The sequence below is a fragment of the Octopus bimaculoides genome, chromosome 16, assembly GCF_046866305.1.
Source record: "Octopus bimaculoides isolate indiv1 chromosome 16, ASM4686630v1, whole genome shotgun sequence".
Classification (NCBI taxonomy): domain Eukaryota; kingdom Metazoa; phylum Mollusca; class Cephalopoda; order Octopoda; family Octopodidae; genus Octopus; species Octopus bimaculoides.
Genome location: NC_142943.1, coordinates 2,712,068 through 2,737,658, shown reverse-complemented (window position 1 = coordinate 2,737,658; position 25,591 = coordinate 2,712,068). Strand labels below are relative to the sequence as shown.

Genomic DNA, 25,591 nt, shown 5'->3' with positions numbered 1-25,591 from the left:
TTACGTAAAACAACATGCACTGTGAGACGTTACCATCATTAGCTGTTGCTGATAGATCACAATGATGTCAGCACTATTTCACAGCAGTGCCCCTTTCAGTGATACCAAACAGCATTGATGTTACCAGGTTACTTGACCCTACAGTAGAGCACTTACCTCCTCATCATCCATGTGGCCACCACACGACCTGTATGTCACTATATCCACTCCAACCACATAAATAGAGTGATTGAAATTTCTCATTGGGTTAACATTGCAGAGTGCTTGGTGCAAGAAGCAGATCAATACATGTTTAAGAGTGCACACGCACACGTATGCAATTTACAGAAGGAAATGCAAATATTAATATATCTACTTTCAAATAATAAATTCATTTTATTTTGAAAATTTGATATGTAAACTCTAAGTTATTGAAATTCTCTGCCTTTAATCTGTCCTGATGTATTCCTGGTTGTTCTATTGTTGCTTTCAATCTATCTAACTATCAATAAATAAATAAATAAATACATCCCCTAAATCCAACATTATATTTTTCAGTAGAAGGATGTTATGATATGATGACTTTGTTGTTGTTAATAATAATAACAATAATAAATAAATAAGTATATGAATACTGAAATAAATATCAGTTTTACCCAAGACACATGAGTTTTCAATATTTGTTTTATCATCAACTGAGCTTGGGTTGCTGTTGAAAACTGTGGGATAAGGTGGTTGGTTTATGAAATATCGGACCCAGTTAGCATTTGAATTTTCACTGAAGAGATTGCCTTATCGTAGTAACCATACATATAACCAATACAAAATTACCTACACTATCTCTTGAGTGTATATCTTTTTTTCTTTCTTTTTTTTTACATAACAGATGACTCTACTTGTAGATACTAGGAGCTTAATATGCATATATTTCTCATTGTATCTCTCCTATACTGTTATGTTATAGCAAACAGTACTCAATGTAAGCTGTCAACTATGAAATAATAAAAGAGAAGGGGAGATGAAATCAAAGTCTAAGTGACATAGTTATGAAACTTAATCAACAGTCATGTAATTCTTGTTAACACCAGAATAACGGGAAAATTAATAATGCATACATGTGTGCATGGTTGCACACACATAAAAATATATATATAATATATATGAGGATCTATTGTGTGTGTGTGTGTGTGTGTGCGCTCACTCAAATTAATGAGCTTAACTTTGTATACCATGTAGAGAAGAGGTGATCCGTTGCATTGGGTCTCTACCTTAATTGGGAAAAGAATGCATTAAAAGGGATTTTTTTAATTTCTCTCTTCCAAATCCATTCTCAGAACATTGGTCAGCCTGGGGCTATAGTAGGAGTAGTAGAAGACACTAAAGGTGTTGCATGGTGGGACTAAACTTGAGTTCACATGGCTGGGAAGCAAACTTCTCAACTACAAACTCATGCTGTGCCTATATGCATATATTTTTGTGTGTATGTGTGTGCTTATATATATATATATATATATATATATATATATATATATATAGTAACCACATGTGGATTGCTTCTTTTTTTTTTCTCCCTGTCTTCCTTTTCGCTTGGACTTTCCTCCGTCTCCTGTTTCTGGCAAAGAGCTTTGCTCGGAATGTAAAATCACCTTTCTTTCTGTTCTTGAGAGTCTGCTAATACTTTGCATGTACCACATCCTCACATTGTTGTTTTTTTTCTTCTTGTGTTGTTTGTTTTTATTTATATATATATATATATATATATATATATATATATATATATATATATATATATATATATATATACATATAAATATATATATCTACATATATTTATACATGCATATATATATATATACATAGACATGTGTGCATACACACAAACACACACACACACACACACAGAGCTTAATTTCTAAATGTTTGTTTATCAGTCAGTTGTCTTACAAATAAATAAATATAAAGTCAATGTATCTTTTATTGGTTATGTCTTCAATTTCATTCTATAGTTTATCAGTTAATTGTTTTAGGAGTAAATGTTGTGTTTATAATAAATTATGTCTCAATTTCCTTCCTTACTTTATCAGTCAATTGTTTTATAAATAAAATAATGTTGAGGTGCATAGAAAATTATGTCTTCAGTTTCATTTCATAGTTAAGATAGCATTGGTTTGAAGCATTATAGATAGAGACAGAGCAATATTAGAGATTATATACAGAAATGCAGAATTTAATGTGTGTCTGAGTTAATTTCAATAAGTTTTATCAGAGTGTTTGCTTCTTTTTTAGTGATAGCTATGCTTTCTTTGAAAACAGTTTTTTCCAATGTATTAACATCCGGTCTGTGTGTATGCATGTATTTATGCAGACACATACGCAGCTGCACACATTGTAAATACACATTCAGTATTTCAAAATTTTTACACGATATGAAGTTTAACAGCATAGCAGCTCCACTCAGTTCTGGATCTTAAAAAATATTCAGCTTTTCAGATAGTTTTGTCAGTTGTTTAGCCCTAGGTTGCTATTTACAAATCAGTTCTATAAACCAAGATATTCCAGCCATGCCCATCCCAACTTTTATTTCAAATATTGTGCTGAACAAATGGTTAACTGTAATTTCGAGATATTTGGTTGCTATATGCAGCAGGCTGAGTTATGGCAGTGTGACTGTAGAAAATAAAGTCAACAAGTAGTAATGACCTCACGTGACATCACCCTTAGCTATTAAATGTATATCTGTTTCATGTGGATCACCAATATATTGGTGCATCTGACATCTACTCACAGAAAGATATTAACTGGAAACCATGGCATGGGAGAGTGAGTGTGTGATCCTCATCATTGTTTAATGTTTGTTGTTGATGAGGCTATATATATATTTATATATATATATATATATATATATATATATATATGTTGTCGATGATGAGGATATATATATATATATATATATATATATATATATATATATATATATATATATATATATATGTATATATGGGAGAATATACAAATAATAACAACAGACGAGGACAGGTGGTGTAAATAACAAAAGTATATATTAGTATGACGCTCGGGAATACGGAAAGTCTTTGACGTTTCGAGCTACGCTCTTCAACAGAAAGAATACGGAGACAAATATATATATATATATATATATATGTTGTTGATGATGAGGATATATATATATATATATATATATATATATATGTTGTCGATGATGAGGATATATATATATATGTTGTCGATGATGAGTGTATATATATATATATATGTTTGTATGTATGTGTAAAAGTGGACACGTGTGTATGTCCCCTTTTATCTTATACTTAAATCTATTATGGGATTGTGGCTATGCTGGAACATCACCTTGAATGTTTGGTTAATCCTAGTACTTGTTTTGTTTTTACTTTTTTTCAAGCCTGGTACTTATTTATCAGTTGCTTTTGCCAAACTGCTTGGTTACAGAAACATAAACAAACCAACACTGGTTATCAAACAGTGATGAAAGACAAAGACTAGCACAAAATACACACACACACACACATGACAGGCTTCTTTCAGTTTCTGTCTACCAAATCCAACCAGGGGATTGGTAGACACTCGCTCACAATACCCTGAAGTGAACCTGGAACCATTGATTTCAATACATAGATGCTCAGTTGTTGACTTAGTAGTTCAGTGAATAATCAGTCAGCTATGTGAAATGACTGAGTACTCCAAACATACATGCACTCTCAGCATAACACTGAAACAGAAGCAGTGTGATACAGTGTGTGTATGTGTGTGTGTGAAAGAGAGAGAGAGAGACAAGGTAGGATGAGCGATTGAAGATAGGATTCAACAGTTTCCATCTCTCCATTTTCCCTTTTACGGCCTGGGTCAGCTCATGGGTTGGTGGGAAAAGCTATGATGGAGACATTTCCTTAAGGTGACCAACACTGAGCCTGAACTCTAGACCTTGTGGTTGTGAATCAAGTTTTTTGACCACTAAGCCACACCTAAATCCAAACATACACATTATATGTTGCATGTGACAGGGGTGCAGACATGGTTAGATAATTTAGAAAGTTACTTTGTAATCATGAAATGCTGAGTTCCATCCCAGTTCCATCCACCTTGAGAATGTCTTCTGCTATAGCCCCAAGTAAATCCAAACCTTGTGGGGAATTAGATTAGTAGAAACTGTGTCAAAGCCTATAACACAACACAATTATATTGTGTCTGTGGTATACTCGACCATTTACATTATGATTCAATGAATAAATTACTCCTGTTGAATTGCTATCATCAAAACCGATGGCAGTTTCATATATTTTGCTTTGTATGAGTAAAATTCTGCTTAGTTGTGTATGTGTGTGGCTAGTTCTAAATATGTGTATGTGTGCAGATAGTTCTATATGTATGCATGGTTAGTTCTTTATATGTGTGCTTCTGTGTACGTGTGGTTTGTTCTTTGCATGTGAATGTGTAGTTCTACATATGTGTGTGTGTATGCAGTGTGTGCATGGCTAATTCTATGTGTGTGTATGTTGGTTCTGTATTTTTGCGCTGTGTATACGTATATGGTTAGTTTTATATGTTGTGATTGTGTATATAAGGTTTTTAGTTCTGTATGTGGGAATGTGTGCATGTGGGAATGTGTGCATGTGGGAATGTGTGCATGAGGGAAATAGTATGATTTGTTCTGTAAGAGAGTATGGTTAGTTCTCTCTCTGTGCATATGTGTGTGTGAAGGGGTAGAGAGGAAGAATTAGTTTTATATGTGTCAGTGAGAGTGTAAGATTATTGTTAGTTCTCTACATGTGTATGTATATGTGTATGAGATTGTAGTTTCTTCTATTTACTTGAATGTGTGTAAAAGTGTGTGTGTATATATGTGTGTGATTATGCTTAGTACTGGAAGGTCTCAGGTGCAAATGAATATGTACCTAAATAGTTGCGATCTAGAATTTTCAAACAAAGATAAAAGTAATCAATAACTATCGCAGAGTTTCTATTATTTATCAATATTTTGAGGGCAGAAATGGTAGAGTGCCAGATTAAAATGCCTTGAATTTTGATATTTTGTTCAGATCTCATGAGGATTGACTTTGCCCTCCTAGGTCAATAGAACATGTAGCAGAGAAATACAGAAAATTTGACCTGGACATAGAAATTATTATTTATTGATGATATAGAAATGTAATCACCATATGAAACTATTTATACTGGCAGTAATCTGTGTCAACTAATGAATTAGGCAATGCAATTAAAACAGATGTAATCTAACTATGTGTGTTCAATATTTAGTAATCCTTGTTAAGTATGTGGAATCAATTTCTCTTTAGATATAATTGTATCATAGCATTAGAATTTCATTTTATATCTACTTAAATATTTCTGTAGGAATAAAGAACAAGTTATCTTCAATGGGTTCAGATTTCATTGATGACATTTTGTCACCAAACTTATTAACTCCACAGCAAGTACCTTATTCAGCAATTAATTGAATATCATTTCAAATAAAATAAAAAATAAAAACAAGAACTGGGAAGAAAACATTTCAAATGTTTATTATTGTTGATAATTTCTTAATTATATCTGAAATGATTAAGAAAGCTTTTAAAGTGAGAATGGTTTTCAAGTGGTGTCGTGTGTTTTTTTTTTAAAGTTTGAAGTCCATTATCTATCTTAAGACTGCAGTTAATTAGAACATCGAACCATTTAAATGTTTCTGTTTTACTTTTTAAGTAATTAAAGATTTTTGTATTCTGCATTAGAATATTTCATTAATTTAACAAGTGAGAAAACATCTTAATTCATGATAAAATTAATTTGATCGCATTTTCTCCCAGATAGATAATGGGTATTTCAAGAATAGAGTCAATTTGATAGTTGTCCTCAGAGTAACAAGGTTTCTGTCATTTAAAAGAATTTTTTTATCCAAGTCTGTTGATTCCACCTATAATGCCACAACAGCTATTGTAATGTCTCTCTATTTCACTTTCAATATTCTTGATGTCCTTTTGGCTCTTCAGAATTGGTCAGTCAAACACTCTTCGGATGAGGATTGACTGGGACACTTCTCAGAGGCTAGCCCAGGATTGAACCAGGCAAATACTGACAAGTGGTGGATGCAGTGATATACTGCAATATTGAATCCCCCCCCCCCCTCCCATAAATATAGTTTGATCCAGAATGGACTTGGTTAATGTATAAATAACGATGGGGTTATACTATTTTAGCTGTACACAATGACTGGATTGACAAAATATTACTTGTCGAAGTCGAAATAAATGTTGTCATGTTATACATGAATAACAGAAAATTTAGCTGAAGTATAAATGGAACAAAATGGAGTGTGTTTGTTGTCTTTTAGTAATACTACCGTTACTATGACAGCGTTATGAATGTTTCTGGCGTGGAGTGACAAATGGCTCTCAGTCATTTATTACAACTGCTCAACCTTTATTTAATTAAACTCTGGACGTATTCAGTTGACATGTTAATTTCTGTAATCAATAGAAACCATTTATCCAGAGAATAAGCTAGAATGGAATATTCCATTTTATTCTTGACAAAGTATGTTATTATTTACGAAAATATCAAAGCAGTTATTGGGGGATTATAAAGTAGTGAGCAAGAATGATAAACAACATAATATTGCAATGAAAATCACAATGCAAAGTTCAAGAAATCTCAAACTGTTAATCGGAAACTAAAATCTAATGCCTTTAATATTAACCAGATATAGTAATGTTTATATTGATATCACTAGATGATTCAGAACATTATAACTAATTAGATTTGAATGCAAATAATGGTATGTTTACATGTTTTCTGAAATTATCAATTCGTCTGTAGTGAATTCTGTTGCTAGCGTTGTGAAATGACTGTTTGAAATGTTGCCATTACTAATTAATTATGCAAAAAATAAACATAGCATTAACCCTCTCATGTCACTGAAATCTTTCTCTCCCTCTTACCCCTCCCTCTTTCTCCTTTCCACTTCAACTCCTCCTCCTCCTCCTCATCATCATCATCATCATCATGTCCATTCTTTTTTTCCTTGCTGGCGTGGGTTGAACAATGCACATTGAGGCAATATTTAATGTCCTTCCTATCACTGATGCCTTTTCTGGTTTTCAATTGAGATATGTTTATCTCCCCTGATCTTCACACATCTGATGAAATTGTTGAACTGTAGGGACATCTTGCTTACAACAGTTGTAAACAAATGTTACCTGTGTTCAAATGGTGATGACACATGGAGTCAAATATTCACACACAAGCAAAACACACATGCAAACAGATGTGCCTTTGTGCTTTAATTTACATGTGCCATTACCATATTCTACAGACAAAGATATTGTGAGTGAACTATGGAAACTATCATCACAATACGGTTCCAGTTCTTTTGTGGAACTTCCTTGGAAAACAGAGGTTTATTCTAATTTTCCTGGCAGGACAAGAAAAACGTTACTGGAAGTAGAGAAACTAATTACTTTAGCTAAATGAGAAACAATTAGGAAAAATGTATGCATCAATACGATATTTATATAAATGTCCTTGAGTATTCGGTGAGTAGGGGGCATTTTTATTTCATTTCAAAATGGACTTTGGAATATATTAAATTTATTTTTGAGAGCAAAAATGGTTAATTGCATAGGATAGCATATAGCAAGCTAAAGGTTAGTAGTACATAACTTTTCGAAGGCACTGTGACTTCAAAATATTGAAACTGGCAATTGAATCAGTCCACCGGTTAGTAAATGTGTAGCAGCAATTGCTTACTGCCAGCAGCGGTAGCATAGTAAGATTGGTTGATTTTCAGTTGTTCATTTCCTCACATGGATTTAGCTTTAAATGTGATGTGTTTTATTAAGTCAACCTGCTCTTGATCAAGTTCACTATTTTATAATATATAATCTTTCTTTGGTCTTTGAGTCCTCATGGAATTGTAGGTACTGTTGTGGCAAAGAACTTGAATTGGGTACTTTTAAACATGTCAGAACCCATCCCTCTCGAGGTCTGTATTCAAACAATTTTTTAAAGAGAGAGAGAGAGAGACAGAAGTGTAATTGACTCCAGTAGTGGACTGGTGCTTTATTTATTGAACCAGAAAGGATGAATGACAAAACTGACATTGGTGGGATTTGAACTCAGAATTTACAGAGCCAGAACAGATATCACAAAGCATTTTGTTCAATGCTCTAATGTCTCTGCTAGCTCTCCACATAGATGCATATTTGTTTTCATAAATCTATGTGTATACATTTGGATGTTTTCATATACAGAATTATAATCATATACACGCACATCTTTGTACATAAAGATGTTTTCTTACACAATCATATAGTCATATACACACTCTCATGCATCTATATACATATGTACATGTCTCCAATACACAAACATATAATCATATGTGTGTGTTCTTATTCTTATATACAAATGTAAATCCATTCACTTGCCCTCATACTCAAGTATATATTCATATACATACCTCCTATCATATATCTTTTGTATTTACATACACAATTACATTGCGATATACATAGCTATTGTCCTATATCTATGTAAATACACACATTCTCATGCACAGTTATAGTTTGTGTGTGTGTATGTGTGTGTAATTTATTCCTGTTGCATGATGGGACATGTATGAAATTAGTTTGGCATATTAGTTATGCATTGCTAAAGAAAAGTTGTAGCAAGATGAAATTAAAAAGACTACATACATAAAAAAAATAGCAAAGCAGCAACAAAAAATTACCAGTCATTTGAAATGCAAAAATACAGAAAGAAAGAGAAAAATGTTATTTTGCTTTTAGATAAAAATCTTTACGTACCACACTTGTATTGACACTTCATATCGTTACAGAAAGAAAGTTTAAAGAAGGGAGAGGGAAAATAGCTGTTTTGAAGTTACAAGTCAAATCTAAGTAATACCCAGGTGCAAATCAACCAGGTGAACATAGGTAGGTTATAGAAACTACTTAATAGAGAGGTGACCGACATGATAATCAATACAGACGGTAGGAGAAGAGATGCTTGAGATGGATTCAGAAAATGGCCCGAGGTAATGGAGAACTTTGGTAAACTTTCTCAGGGATTAAGATCAGCAAGTCTAGAGAAACAAATTATATATATATATATATATATATATATATATATATATATATAGATGTTTATTTATATGTATTACATGTATGTCATTGTAGATAACTGTGTATATCAGGATGTTATATATGTGCCTGCTATGAATTCCTATACATGCATATATTTACATATGTATATGATTGTATGCAACTGTGTACAACTGATCTACATACAGATGTTGTGTATATGTGTGATACGGATCTCTCTCTGTCTCTATATATATGTGTGTGTGCCTTCAATAGTATCCACATTGAACTTTAAAAGCTCAAAGACAATATAATGTATTGGTATGTTTATTTTTTTATATATTATTTTTTTTATATATCATTTTCTTCATTTTGTACTTCTTTGTAAAAAACATTTTCATTCTCCCTCTTCTTGAAAATTTGCTATGCAACGAAAGCCGGTTAGAAATCTTTATTAAAATATGCTTCCAGTTTAGCATTCTGCCTTATTATTTTTCATTTTCCTATTATTTCTCCACGTGCGGTTAACACAACCCCACTATTTACTGACTTATATATATATATATATATATTTTGTTTGTATATTTACACATGCAGATATGTATATGTGTGTGTGGGTAGAAGCTGAATATGAAATATGGAAGTTATTCACTTATATTTCATCTTTTGTCATAGTTTATAAGACCTGTCTATGTTGCTGGTGTAGTTGTTGTTTAACCACAGGTCAGCTCTGATCCTGAAAATCTATAGGCAAAGTGTTGCAACCATGATGATCCCATCAAATTTATACCCAAGGGTATATTATCATATGTATCCATTTTGTAAAGATGATTGTACAAGATTTGAAATGAAATTGGCTGCTGTTTCTAGCAGGTGACATGATCATGTAGAGGGCACTTTGTTGGCCCATAGTTAAGTCATATTTGATGGCTGTTAATAAGAATATAATTGATAAAAGAATCTGGGTTGATTGAGTATTTTTAATAAATTTATTGTGATGTAATGAAAGGGCAGTACTCACCAGTTTCCTCTACACATATGACTGTGCGCTGTTGCAGACCAGGACCACAGTTTGTTGTTACAGAGGAAGGTTTACATAAACCATATCCGGATACAATCCAATGATAGCTAAAACCAAGCAGAAAAACAAAGACATGGTTAGGATAATGAAATGGATGTTGTTAATTATAAATATTACATACAGAGGACATTGCTCCAACTTAGCCTTGCTCATGATGGCTGAACGAACGGAAAGCTCAGTATGAAATTCTTTGGATAGATTAATCATTTGTATTCCTCTCTGATTAATTAAATGTGTGATCCGTATTATATAACATGGCACCAGTCACATATTGTTCGTTGAGCCTATGTCTGCATTATCATCATTTAATGTCCGCCTTCCATGGGTTGGACTGTTTGACAGGAACTGGCTGGGTAGAAGACTACCCCAGGCTACTGTGTCTGTTTTGGCAGGGTTTTTTATGGCTGGATGCCCTTCCTAACACTAACCACTCCCAGAGGGGACTCGGTGCTTCTTAAATGACACCACATGATAAAAATTAGTCTTATCCTTTTGAATGTATTCACTAAAACATTCTGCGGTTTTGGATTTACAACATCATCAAAATCATTCGTCTCACTCAGTTTTAGTTGACAAAGAAATCAGAAAATCTAAGAAATATTTATCTTCTGCAACATCCTGAAAGGTTATTCATGATTAGACTTGAGGTGATACAACTGACGATCATTTAAACAATTTTTAGAACAGCAAAACAAAATTTGCTATCAAAGCAAACAATTTTGATGATTACTTAGTAATATGAATAACATTTGAACTGAAGCCTGTTAAGTTTACTGTTTAAGTTCAAAAGAATTGTGATGATAATATCATCTACTGTAGCACTCAATCACAATATAACATGTTATCTTAGTTCTGTGTGCTTAACAAAAAAAAGATTATCAAATAATTTTCCCATTCAACTTTATAATATTTAAATTCATTTATTTCATTCTATTTTTTTCAGTGTCATTTTATATAAAAGAATACAGTCTTAGTGTGCCTTGTGTTAAAACCAACAATTATTTTGTATTGTAAATGTCAGAAAAATTGAAGTTATATGGGGAAAAAATAGAAAGAAATATAAATAGCATAAGGGTTGGTTTTTTTTTTTTTTGCACTTAACTGTAATCACAAATGATAATCCATTGATAAACTAAAAGATATGAGAACCCAAAAAGATTGTTCAAAGTTGAGACAACTTTTAATGTATTTAGTTAGAACACTATAATTGTTGCTACAAAGAATTGGTGCCATTATTCTATATATTTAATAAAAGAAACATTTCATATTTCGTTAGGTAATGCAATGTGGCAAGTATTTTCAGTGATTTTTATCAAGCATTTTCATTAATACAGTCTTACAAATCTAATTAATGGTGAAGTTGAGGTGAAAAATGCAACTTATTAAATGTACGCTTTATAATATTAATAATTAACAATTATATAACTTATCATATTTAAGGGATTTGTAGAATTTATGAAATAACAAAGTACATTTCTAATTAGGAAATGCTGCTGGGTTCTAAACATTAATAGTAGAATAATAATAGTTCCAAGTTTTGACAGCAAGTTGAGGGAGGTCATGCTGACTGGGCATACAGTTCTATTAGCTGTAGTGTTTGTATGAGTTTTCAGTTTTATTTCTTGCATTCATTGGGCTGATATGGGTTTTGAGTTGTCTGCTACTTAGAATGGGAACAAAAATTTGCACAAGGTCTTCCTCTTCTAAGCAGTTGAAATGGTGGAAGGTATTGAAGGAAGAAGACACTGCAAAATAATATGAATTGCATGAGAAAAGGATTGAAATCTTCTACGGAAGACAATGATGATATTTTGCTGAGTTTCTTCTATGAGAATACTGGAAGGAACTTAAATAAAAAGACACAAGAAAATGTAGATCATAGAGAAAAACAATTGAATATTTCTAGACACAACCTCCATACATCTAACTATAGTAATTACCATAAAGGTGACATTATTCACTTGCTTCCACTTACTTTAGTTTTCCTCAAGTTCTCTTACAACCCTTCCTGACACCTTTACTACCTTCTCTTCCTTTCCTTTTTCTTTATTCTCACTACAAATCTTTGAACTCTTTTCTACAGTTCTTCAAAGCACATCACTTTTTCTTTTCTTGTCTCTTCTTTCTTATAACATTAAACTCTCCATCACAATCCTCTCTACCTATCATCCACACAATACTCATTGATATACACGACCTTATTTATTATAATTTCATTGACTTTGAAGTTCTCTCAAGTTTCTGGCTTTTTCAAACTGTATTTGACTCTCCACTTGTATTGAGTACATTTTTACATTTAAATGTTTGTCGTTGCCATGTATATGAAAGCACTTACTTTTTAAAACTATAAACAATGTTGGATAACAATTCTGTACCCCACCTCTACTTCATCTCAAACTACATCACATACATCTCTTTTGTTTATATTGTCCATCTGATTTGTCAGTACAGAGACCATTAGTAGCCAACCAATTTTAATGGTAAACAAATAATTATTCTGTGTTATAAAACACTGCGACATTTAACTATTAAATGAAATCTAAAAGGAATACAAGATCACACACACGCATGTAAATGTGCACACACTCTGTCTGTCTGTCTTACACACTCTCTCTTTCTCTCCAATCTATTATAGCATGAGGAATTGGACATGAAATCTGGTCTTATTCTGAAACACCATTTTATTATTCATTCTGCTATATAAAGAAATACAAGTATATAACTTTATCTGAATAATTTAAATTTAAATTCCACTGACTAAATTTCTTAAATAACTATAGAATATTTTTACCTAGCTTCAAGCCAACAATTCAACAACAGTGAACATTTCAGTAAAGTTGGAAATCATTGTGATGGAAAAATCTTTTTTTCTTTTTTTACAAAATTGCCTGGGAGTTCTTAGTTGATTCCTTATTTAAACACCTGCAGTCTGCACAAAACTGATATAACAAATCTTAAATTTAATGTATGATTAAACATTTTATCATATTTTATAACAACATCAAATATTCTTTTACATGCATCTGTCTTCAAAACTTCCTGCTTTTGTTATTTAAGAAGCATGGTCTATCAACACCCACAGCTTCCTTCTTTCATAGTCTTTGTATTCTATTCAAGAAAATTAGCATGTGTGTGTATATATGTGTGTTTCTGATGTTATAATGAAATGTAGCTGAGTAACCATGGGATAATTCCTCACAACTGCATTTATTGGGTATATCCAGGCTATTGATTTGGCTTCATTCTGTTGTTGAGTGGTTATTGTGTTCACTCATTTTGTAACCACCATAGAGAGGAGAATAATGTGAAAAGTTTGCATTGAACTGAAAGTTGTAGGCAGCATTCATTTTGTGGCAACATCCAGCAGTGTCACTGGACACAGTTAACAGTCCCAGAATACTGCTGCTGATAATCTCCCTTTACTAGCTGAATATTATTCCATTATGAGGCCTAAATATATGTATGTATATGCCTATATCTGTTTATCTATCTATATACACACATGCACATATTAGTAAGTCAACAACTGAACGCAAATTGCACTCAACAAATATAATTGGAGTTGTATTTATGAATAGTTTGACTTAGCCTCACACGTTGCTTAAAGATTTGCAAGACATGGAAACATGACCACCACCCCAGATATTCAGAAGCAAAAACAAACTGGCTTCTTTAATACAAAGAGAGTGTGTGTGTGTGTGTGTGTGTGTGTGTACAGGATGTATGTATTTGCATATATGGCGGTGGATCTTCATCATTCACTGATGAGGACCCAATTGTTCAATAAACTCAGTTACCTCCTCCTGAATTAACGTGTAAGTGGTTGAGCATTCCATGACATGTGTACTCAGGGTAGAATCAATGTGTCTCGGTGCATGGTGACACTGTATCTTCTGAGGTAAAGGAGCAATCCATCTGATGGTCTTCTATACAATTTCTGCCTACCCAGGTTTATATTAATAATCTTTGGGTCAAACCAAGGCTAAACAAACTGACATTTGTCCAAAATGCCATGTTGTGGGGTTGAGCCCTGAATCCTGTGGATGTGAGAAAAACTTCTTAATCCTACAGATTTACAGTACCTCACATTCTACCTTTATTTGTGTGTGTGTGTGTGCATTTAAAAATATTCATTGCTCCCAAAAGTATGCTTCATACTTTTGGGAGCTTTGAATAATTTTTCGAAGTGCTTTCAATTGCTGAACCTATCAACAAACATCCACAAACACACATACACAGATTCACATACACACATGCAACTCTACATAAAAATATACAAGAGTGTGAATTAAATGACAGATATAATATTCTATACCTATCCTTGTTTAAAAGTCTCAACTTCCTAAAAACATGATGTTTTTAGAATTTGAAAAACACTTTACATATAGACTACATGTAAAAGAGTAAAAACAAAAGAGAGAAAAATTTCTGTGGAATTTAACCAGACAGTTGATGAGAACATCTCGTGTAAATTCAGTGAAAAGAATTCAACCCTTTGAGACAGTCACCTCTTGAAACGTTTGATTCCCAGGCAGAGGCCAAGTGTACTCAATATTTACTCTCCAAATTCAATCCTTCTCTATGGAATTCAGTGTAGATCGGCAGGTAGCTTGATAGAATAATCATTCTTACTTTGTTTTTTAGGCAAAGTAAGAACTTTGTGTCTCCGGTTGAAACTGCCTCTGGCTCTGTAGTACAAATGTCTTGTTTTCATACGTTTTGAATTAAAATCTTCCACCAAACCTTAGTCGCAATTTATGTTCTTAACACTAGCTGAATGATAACTAAGTTATTTTGCTAAATTCTTTGTTATATTTAAAGTAATTGAAAGAAACACGGAGCATCTCAAAATAAATACAGTAACAAAAGGGTTAAAAAATTAACAAACATTATCATCATCAATATCATCATTTTGACATTGTGTCTGTCTACTTGTGGACAGACACTGTATCATTTCTTTGAGATGTCACACGGACACCAATCCACTCACTGCTGTCCTTTTCTCTTCCATACATTCCTTCTGTTGGCATTGCACTTTTCAACTAAGAACAACACTTTATAGACATCATATACCTATATACCACTTTATACTGTGGCAAACACATTTCATACACAGTTTCTCTCTCAGTATATTTATGCTCTGTCATTCATCCATGCTGTCGATACACATTCAGCAGAAGAAATAAAATAACCTGGTAGATAAATCAAAATATTTGTCAAATTTGGCCTGTCTTCTCTTAACTCCTAGAACTCTATGAGAATTAAGAAATTAAGATTTCTTATGTACATATATTTATATATGACAAAGTGTGAGAGGGAGGGAGAGGGGGAGATCATATGTCCATTTTCCATACTGGTATACCGATACAAACTGACATGGTTTGACAGAAACTGACAAGGCTGGAGGGCTGCACCAGGTTCCATTCATCTGTTTTAGCATAGTTTCTATAGCTGGATGCCCTTCCTAATGCCAGCCACTGTAGAGAGTGTACATATATATATATATATATATATATATATATATATATATATATATATATATATATATATGCATACACACTCTGCAAACAAGTGAAATCAGTCACCAGCCAAAACCTGGGAATCTTTCTGCAGTCCTGATGAATTATATGTCATAAAACGCTGCAGTGAAGCTTTGTTACCCACCTGGTCATACAGCATCTTTGTGAATTACAAGAGATGAAAGGATTTCACTGGAGTTCAGAAAATAATCCTTGTTTACCTGTATATGTTTTCTCTTTTACTTCTATGACAATGAAGTAATGGTCTGGTTCCAGAACCACAACAGAATACAGAACATACAAAGATACTGGGAAACAAGTGACAGAGCAAGTTACCAGGTGCAAATGTCCAATCTAAGTTTCAAGTCTTATGCTTGAAATGTTCACTATAGAGCAACGATTTTGTTGGGATTATCACAATCTGTTCAGAAGACCACATAATTTCAAAATATGCTGTAATGTATTTCTACAGGAAAATAGTTAAAATAATTTGATGTTGAATATTTCAAATTAAGACCTCAATCAATATGTGAAACTAAAACATACTGATTTTAAAGGGTACTCTATTATGACCCTGTAATATACCTTACACATCTATGCTATCAAAGGAGAAAGTGACTGTTGAAATTTACATCACATTTATTAAGTCAGCGAACCCGTATTAGCTGAAGCTGTGTTGGTTTTTCAATAGCTTTTCTTTTTTTCTTGAGTCCTTAAGCTTAATTAATTATACGATGATTTGTGGTTCCTGCAATCCAGCGTTTAGCGACTAAATTTCCATCAGTGTTTCCTTACTTCTCTCTGGTTGAACATGACCCTCTGAACACTAACAACTGAGATTATTTTTCAGAAAACACAAACCACATCAATAGAACATGTCTCCCAAATATGATTTAAATGACAGGATGACTGAATAAATTATGTCTCTCCCTAACCACTTCACCACCTTGCTTAGCAATCATTTTGGTCAGTAATCTAGAAAATGTATTCCGTTTGCTGTATATAAAATAAACCAGCAATCGTTAACTAAACAAATAAACACAATTATAAGTCAAATTTGGTCCATGTCTTCAACATAGCAAATCTACTTAAGAATCCACCCCAATGATGGAATTGCACAGACAAATTGATATACCTTATGAAATACATTGATGATTGCTTGCATATAAATCTCATATATTATATGTAATATCATTTATCATAGTTATATCTCACATTGTCAAGATATGGCTTTATTCACTTATGAAAAGTTTGAATACAGCCTGAAGTTCCCTTTCATATACATTACTTCTTCAGAGGGAAAAGAGAATTTGTTCAAGACTATTCTAGATATGTTTGGTATTTTTCTCTGGTTTCAACTAAACTCTAAACTAAAATATTGACATATTCACAGCGTAGAGGGATAAAACCAATTAAACAAATTTAGAAACTCACCAGCCAACCCATAGAAATATTCTTCAGAGAAAATTCTTTGCTTCACACCAAACTAGATAGTCTGGCTATATTTCTTAATGAGCACTGAATATATTTTTAACATGCAATCACTGTATCAGTGAAAAGATGCAAACTAAATGAAATGCATTCCATAACCAAGTATAAAATAATATGAAAACTCCAAGAAACTTAGCAAATGCCATATTCTTGAAACTCTTTACAAGGTTAATATTTCAAGAGTTCATTTGATATACACAAATTTCCTTTTCAAGACACATTATTTTCATTTCATGAGAAATAGGATTTGATGATTTTTATTCTATTTGGAAAATGGTGTAGACGCTACTTTCTAAGTAACATCATTACGATATTTTTGAAAATGTTTGGAAAAATAAATTTAAATTAGATTCCATTGAAATAGAAATAAAAACCCTGAAATGAATATGAAAATGATGAAAAGAAGGAAAGAGGATAACTATAAAATGTAATGAGTTTCTGGTTTTATAGAAAATTCATAGGGTATTTGGACATCTTGGCTTAGAATAGTTGCATCACATCTGTATATAAGAGAGAATTAAGAGAGATAGTAACAGAAAAGGGCATCCAGCTCTAAATCACATTAACACATATCTGTCAAAAAAAAGCATATATAAACGACTAACGATGATGACGGATCATCTGGCCTAAACGTGAGAGTCTGACTTTTGAACAATCTCACTTTTTAAGATCTTACAAAAAAAAAACAAAAACAAAATAATAACGAAATACCGCTAGGCATTACACCCAGTGTGCTACTAATTATTCTGCCAGCTTACCACCTTAAATGATAATCCTTTCTACTATGGATACAAGGCCTGAAATTTTGGGGGAGGAGGCCAATTGATTAGAATGACCCCAGTATGCAACTGGTACTTTATTTATTGACCTCAAAATGATGAAAAGTGGAATTTGAACTGGTGTGCTTGTTTTAATGGCCTACCAATATATACAGTGCCCTAGGTGTCAGGAAGACACTCGGCAAGAAATGGAAACGGAATTGAAAGAAGATGCTAATGAAAATAATAATAATAATAATCCTTTCTACTATAAGCACAAGGCCTGAAATTTTGTGGGTAGGGGGGATAGTCGATTACAATACCCAACTGATACTTATTTTATTGACCCTGAAAAGAGGAGAGGCAAAGTCAACCTTGGTGGAATTTGAACTCTGAACATAGCAATAGGCAAAATACCACTACGCATTTCGTCCTACATGTTAATGATTCTGCCACCTTGTCACCCAATAATAATAATTAATAATAGCTTTATAAAAACTTAGCTAAGACATGATTGCCAGTTATATGATTGGGGTCTTTTTTCTTTTTATTTCTCTTTTTTTCTTCTAAATTGTAATCTCTGCCTACAGTGGAAAGTGTTTTTTTTTTTTTGTTGTTCTGTTCTTGTTTGTAGCCCCTAAAGTATTGCTAAAATGAAAAGCATTTAGTCATGAATGGTCCAAAGATTTAGATTTATTGCTAAAAACAGAAAAGACACCAATCTTTTTTTTTTTTTTTTTCCTTTTACACTATGCTTTTGTCATACAGAAATTAGTAATAAAAGAAGAAAGTGCAGTTGAATGACGTATTATTACAGATAACTCATATTGCCAGCACACTGTGATCGTCATTTTTCTCCTTAATTCTATGAAAATGACAAAATCTTGGAAGCACAACCATGTAAAGTGTGGCATCATTCATATAAAAGTGTTGGTTGTGGAGTAAAAGTTGACAAAAGAAATATTTACAGTGAGTCATTGCTGTTGAAATTTGTAATTCTGGAAAGTTAAAACAAAAGCTCTGTGGGAAAAATATTTTAGTGTCATATTCTGTTCAAAATCATGTGGTGTACATCAAAGAAAATGGTTTGCCATTTCCTACAACTGATGCTTCAAAGTTGCCACAAAGTGATGTTCAGTTCTGTTGAGATATTTTCATTTTAAGAAAGGACTGCAACATGTATTATTTGGCCTCAATGGCAAAAACAATGAATAATCTGAGAGAGTAACACATTAGGTGCTTGGTAGACAAGAGATGACATGTTTGGGTCTGATTAAAGTGTTCTCATACACTGCTGAGTAAATTAGAGGCATCAAGCTTGGATCAGAAGAAAGTGTCTGCATAAATTGTTGCTGACAATGCAAGTGTAAACTATGGAAAAACAACAAATTTTATCAAAAAATGAAAATGGCTCAAAAAAACATTATTCCTACTAATTCTTTAATCTCTATTTTGCACCACACCTTACAGTTTTATTTTTATAGCAGCAGGGTGTGATGTGGGGGAGATTTGGTTTCTGTTTCTAGCAAGTTGAGCTATAGTATATAAATTCATTTGGCAACATTCAATGGAATGATGTTAGGTTTTTATCACAAAATTCAATAACATAAATAGAAATAATACTGAGTTTGTTTTAATTCAGCTATGGGCCATGTCCCTCATAATATTAGCCTTGAACTTAGTTATGAATCTAATCATTCTCCAATAACAAATCATCAAATATGATGACAATGCACAATTTCGTATATGTTTTGGTGGTCACTTTCATAGCATAGTTGCAGTAGTTGCTAAAAATGTTTTTCACTGTCACATAATTGCAAATCTAAAACACAAATATAAAATGTTAATAATTTATCATGGAGACTTAAGAAAGTGAAGAACAATATACTTTGATCATTATACTGGATTTAGTGTCAGAGGTTAAAAAAGATGTGAAATTTTTCAAGCAAACTGTTCACTAAAGCGAAATTTCTAATGTAGGTTATTTCCTTGGGTATTAATTTTCATATCACAATTATTATAACTGATTTCTTTACAAGTTTACACATGAATGATTTTTAAGAAGGAATGCCATCAAAACTCTAAATTTGACCAGTCGTTAGCAAGTGATTCAGTCTGGAAATTTTTATTCAATGCCATCATTAAATAGTTTTGACAGAAAACCACTACATCAAGGTTGTTATTTACCCATGACTGAGTTGGTATGTATGTGTACATTACATGTGTATGATGTGTGTGTGTGTGTGTGTGTGTGTGTGTAAATACATACATACATGTCCCAACATGACTCCTTGTACAAAACTGTTCTCCAGGGAACAGATGAAAGAGGATAAAAAAAGACTAGGCATCAAAGAAAATCCTGATCTGAAAACATCAATCAATGAGCAGGCTTTAGCAATGGCTCTTCTGCATGTGGCAGAGAGCCAGGACCAGTGGTAATTACTGGTTGCTGGAGTACCTGAAATAGCAGCCCAGTGAATGGCTGTGCCAGTCAATGAAGATACTCTGTGTGTGTGTGTGTGGGGGGGGTAAATATATATGTGTATGCTAGCATGGAAAGCGGACGTTAAACGATGATGATGATATATATATATATATATACAGTATGCGCCATTCTCCACACACACAGAAATATATATATATATACATATATATATATATATATATATATATATATATATATATATATATATATATATATATATATATATATATATATATATATATATATATAATATATATATATATATATATATATATATATAGTTGAAATTTATAGAAAATCAAAAGACAAAGACAGGTGTTTGAACAACAAGCACGTGTATTAGTTTGATGCTCACACACACACACACACACACACACAAATGGGCTTCGACACTGTTTTCTTCTAGCAAATTCCCCTCACAAGGTATTGATTAACCTGAAGCTACAAACAAAATCTGCACATGGGATTGAACACAAGGCCATGTGTTCACAAAGCAAACTTCCCAACTATGCAACCATACACGCACACACATACACATAACATATATCTTTGCATATGAGTACACACACATGCACGCACACACACACACACGTTTCATGATTGCTCAGTTTTTGGCTATATGTTAATTCATTTGACAAGCACAAGATTGATATAACGTTTTAAGTAGATTTTTATTTAAAAATCTTGTGAGACATAAATAATAAGTATAATAAGTGTGTTATTAGTAGAAATATATTGATAGTAGTTGAAAGAGATCTTTCAACAGATATTGCTTGCTGTGGTATAAAATACTATTGAAATGTTGCAAGAAGATAAATCTGCCAAAATGGTTTGAATTATGAGATGCAATATAGTCATAAATATTTTTTAACTTGGTATTTTGTTATCTTACTTACAAAGAATAAAAGTAAAAATAAAAAGAGAAAGAAAGTGCGTACTGCAGCTCTAACTAGTATTTCAAAAGAAACCGAAACTGATTAACTGACATGATAGATGTAAATGTGCAACATGAGTTATGTACCTTCTTCTAATATTAATAAACTATAAATCATTAGGTAAAATAGTAATTATTTGAAGTAACTTATTGAGAATCTTAAACCAAAAACAAGATAACAAACATTTTTTAACTAAAAAGATTGACAGTAAAATATAAAATACATTAATTTTTACAATAGTAAAAACATTGATCACATTAATAACAGTGTTATTATGGATCGTTACTCTATGGGTACCTCATGATTTGTATTCTTATATATACTGAATGTTCAATCTCTACTATAATTAGACCTCTCACCTCTGAGCTGAGATGGCTGGATTCACCAGAACTGAACTGTTTTTTTAATTCTAATATGCTAGAAAAATATATATTTATCTGCGAGAATTGAATCAGTTATTTTGACTCTTTAGATCAGATTATATCTAAAGAGTTATTTTAACTCTTTAGATCAGACTGTATCTCATCTTCAACTGATACAATCTCTCTCTTTCTCTCTCACACACACACACTTTAACATATATAGGCAAGCTGAATGGAAGATATATAGCGCTGCCTTTTTTAGTTTGATGCTCTGCCTTTTACTGTTGGACGTGGTAATCCAGTATGTTCATAAATTTGAAATGTCCATCTTTTAGGTATTGCATTATGTGGTCTTCATTTCAGAAAGTATTAGCAAAATACCAGAACCATTTGGTACTTATAAGGTGGCTTGGACAAACTATTTTGGTCCTCTCCTCCTTATTAATATGGTAGTGTTATATCATTGCAGTGTCACAATATCGACCAGACCATCAGATCCCGCTTCACATCACTGGTCACAGTGCGCTTCCAATTTTGTTTTGATCTCACCATTCATTTCCATCTTGACCAAAATCACTCGGTCAGATTGTTCTTCCCATTGTCATGGAGGCCTTCCAATTGGTCTTTTCTGATATTTTGGATACCACCTGGCAACTGAACAGGTCCACCTGTTGTCTGTGAACCTTGTGACAGGTCCAGCTTAGTGGAACTTACACTCCCGATACTCTGTGATGACATTGTTCTATTCCCGAATTATCGTATTTCTAATGTGCTCTGGTAATGCTATTCCTAGCATGGGTCTTTTCATGGCCCTTCGCATCATAGCCGATTGATATTCTATCCACTTCATAGTAGCCCATGTCTCATTTGTGTATAAGAGCATAGGTGCTATTGACAATGGTGCTATTGAAGAGTCTGGCACGTATGGCATTGTCTAGCTTTCATTTGGAAGCACATCCTTTATTGACTTAAATGCCTTCCATCCTGCCTTTATTCTCTTTGAGATTTCAGCATCCATATCTCAGTGCCTATTGACTGTGTGCCCTAAGTAAATGTACTCCTTTATCTCCCACATTTCACTGCTTCCCATTTCTAATCAGTCTTGTGCCACATCTTCCAATATATATATTTTGTTTCTATGTTATATCATGTGTAAAGATTTTCTTATTGAAATAGTTCTACACTTCATATCCCTAGTATACACTGGTAGCCTCACACTGTAGTCTGCAAATATCTCTAGCTTTCAGGATCCATATTTCAGCAGCATAGATTGTAGTTAGAAATACAAGATCCTTGTAAAGCCTCCTTAATATATTATTGTACATGACTAGGTGAAATAAATTAGCATATTTTGAAGAAAAATGTACTCGGGGATGCCATCTGCATGACAAACAAAAGTTACAATAGTATAACTTTATTTAATGTAGTGAGAATTATAATGCTAATTAGAATTATGGAGTGAGGTAAATATGATGATAATATTATTTTAATCTTTCTGGTGACAAATATTTTACCAGAGTATGTTTTCTATTAATTTATGACTTTCTTTATAATATTCACTCAACTGTAACAGAAAAATATTATCCTCAGATTCATTTAATTTTGTTAACCTCAGGGTTTAACATAATTTTGAACCAATTTCCAGTAAATTTGTCCATTATGCAATTACATACATAATTACAATCAAATCATTCACAGCAGATAATGATTATTCATGGTTGAAATATTTAAATATTTTATTGAGAGTAGATAATGGGTGAAGTTTTTACTTTTAGAAAATCCATTAGGAATAATTCAAACAACATTCGCAAACAAAACAATATCAGATCAACAAGGAAGTACAAACTTTCTTGTTGTAACTATTACATATTTTAGTATTCAAAATGTTATGGCATTTTCCTTGCATTTAAAAAATCTTTTTGTCTTCGTTAATCTAGTGAACGAGGAAGATGCATGAATATGGCAGCTGAAAGCATTCACTTGATGCTCCATCAATTCAATAATGCTCATAAATTCAATAATGCTCCATCAATTCAATAATGCTCATAAATTTAAAACTTGTAAAATACCCAACCATTGTTTATAGCAATTTACAGCATTATTACAAAGAAAATGTAAATAAATATTGTATAAATTCTGAATTAATTACTTTCTTCCAAATTACTACATGTTGTTGAAATGCTCAGGTGATACTTGTATCAAAATATGCAATATTAATATAAACCATTGTAATGGCTTTCATAAAATTAAATATAAAATTTGATGTTTTACAAATGGGTAGTAGATTTTTATTATTTTTATTATTATTATTAAGAATAACAGCAACTAATAAAATTGTATTAATTGTATGATGATAAAGTAGTTAATTTTTAAATGTATTTGAAGATTAAGTTAAATTTGGTTGCTAATATTCTGTTAGGTTTTAAAATAAATGAAATTATTTTTCTCCCGTAAAATAGCATTATTTCACTTCACAACTTGTTTGGAATTATTCTAAAAACACACAACAAAAAACAATGTGTATATATTTTAGATGAGAAAACAATAGAATCTGAGGGAGCTATTTGTGATGAATATTGACAAATTATGATTCATTACAATTTGTTAAATAAAATATATTCTTAAGGAAAGGGTGAGTTCTGATGGTTAGGGTTGGGAACTTTAAAGAAGACTTTTTTTGTTCTTAAGACACAAATTTATTTCATTTGTTTATCTTCTAAATGAGTTCAGAAATTTTATATTTAATATACAATGTTTAATGTTTAGTTCAAACTCAACCAAAAGCAATTGAAGTAGTTATTGATTGAAGTATTGGAAAGAAAATAGAAAGTCAAACATCAAGTTGACCCTTTTGGGTTCCAAGCATTATTTTGTTGATCTTAGTGGAATGTCTTTAGTATTAAATTGAATGGTGTCAGTTTGTAGCCAAATCAATTCCACATAACATTTTCCATTGAGGTGGGTGATGAGTGGTTGTATAATGAAGTGAAAGTGAAAGTAGAGAATTGTGGAAAATGACGCAAAACGTCTCCATAAACTAGTATGGAGCCAATGTTGATGCGAAATCTTCGATATGTTGAGTGATTTGTAATCATGGCACAATGGTCACATTTATTATTTTAAGTACAAAACATTGAAATGTTATGTGTACACTGTGAAGAGTAGTTTTGTGTATATATGGTATTAAGTATATTTTAGCTGTCTGCATGTACACACACACACACAGAATATCCTCCTCATCATCATCATCATCATTGCCCTCATTGTCTTTTGCTTGCTTTCCATGCTGGAATGGGTTGAATAGGTCCCTTCTGTTTCACTAGACAAGTGGAGGAGCCACATTTCACTTGCAAGTTTCATTTGCCTTTCCCAGTAGTAGTCACTTCACAGTTCTAATGATGTCATGCTTTAAGAAACCTAAAGAATCATCCTAATGCTGCACCTAACGGAGTGTAATGGATGCATTTTATCATGACACCGGTACTAAAGAAGATAGGGATAGTATGTATATATGTACATGCATGTGTGTGTGTGTTTGTGTTTATATGAATCTACATTCAGTTAACTTGGCAAAATTTTAAAGATAATTACCTGTGTATATTTTTATAGAGATCTCAGATCTAAAGAATTCTTACCACTGAGGAATCCAGATGAAATGAATTCCCAATATATTAGAGTAACTTAACTACAAGATATTGCAGATAAAATATACGAAATGATAATAAAACTATCTAAATATGTATTCAGTAAAGTGAGATTCCTCATCAAATAAGCAAGATTGAGGAGGGGAAGTCTTCGTAAACAATCTAAGCATTCAGCTGAAAACCCAAAGATCACACACACACACACACACACACACACATGGAAAGAG

The 25,591-nt window shown here is 32.4% G+C and overlaps 1 protein-coding gene across 36 annotated transcripts in view; it reads right to left on the bottom strand.

Annotated features, from left to right (window-relative positions):
- Positions 1-25,591, bottom strand: part of LOC106878639 (thrombospondin type-1 domain-containing protein 7A) — a 1,055,067-nt gene that overhangs the window by 164,703 nt on the left and 864,773 nt on the right. For all 36 annotated transcript variants that reach the window (XR_008265800.2, XR_016244537.1, XR_008265799.2 and 33 more), the window contains one exon: positions 10,111-10,217. Coding sequence is in view for 29 of the 36 variants with exons in the window: in XM_089364004.1 (XP_089220130.1) it covers positions 10,111-10,217 (107 nt within the window). In the remaining 7 variants the exon portion in view is untranslated. The remainder of the gene's footprint in view (positions 1-10,110; positions 10,218-25,591) is intronic.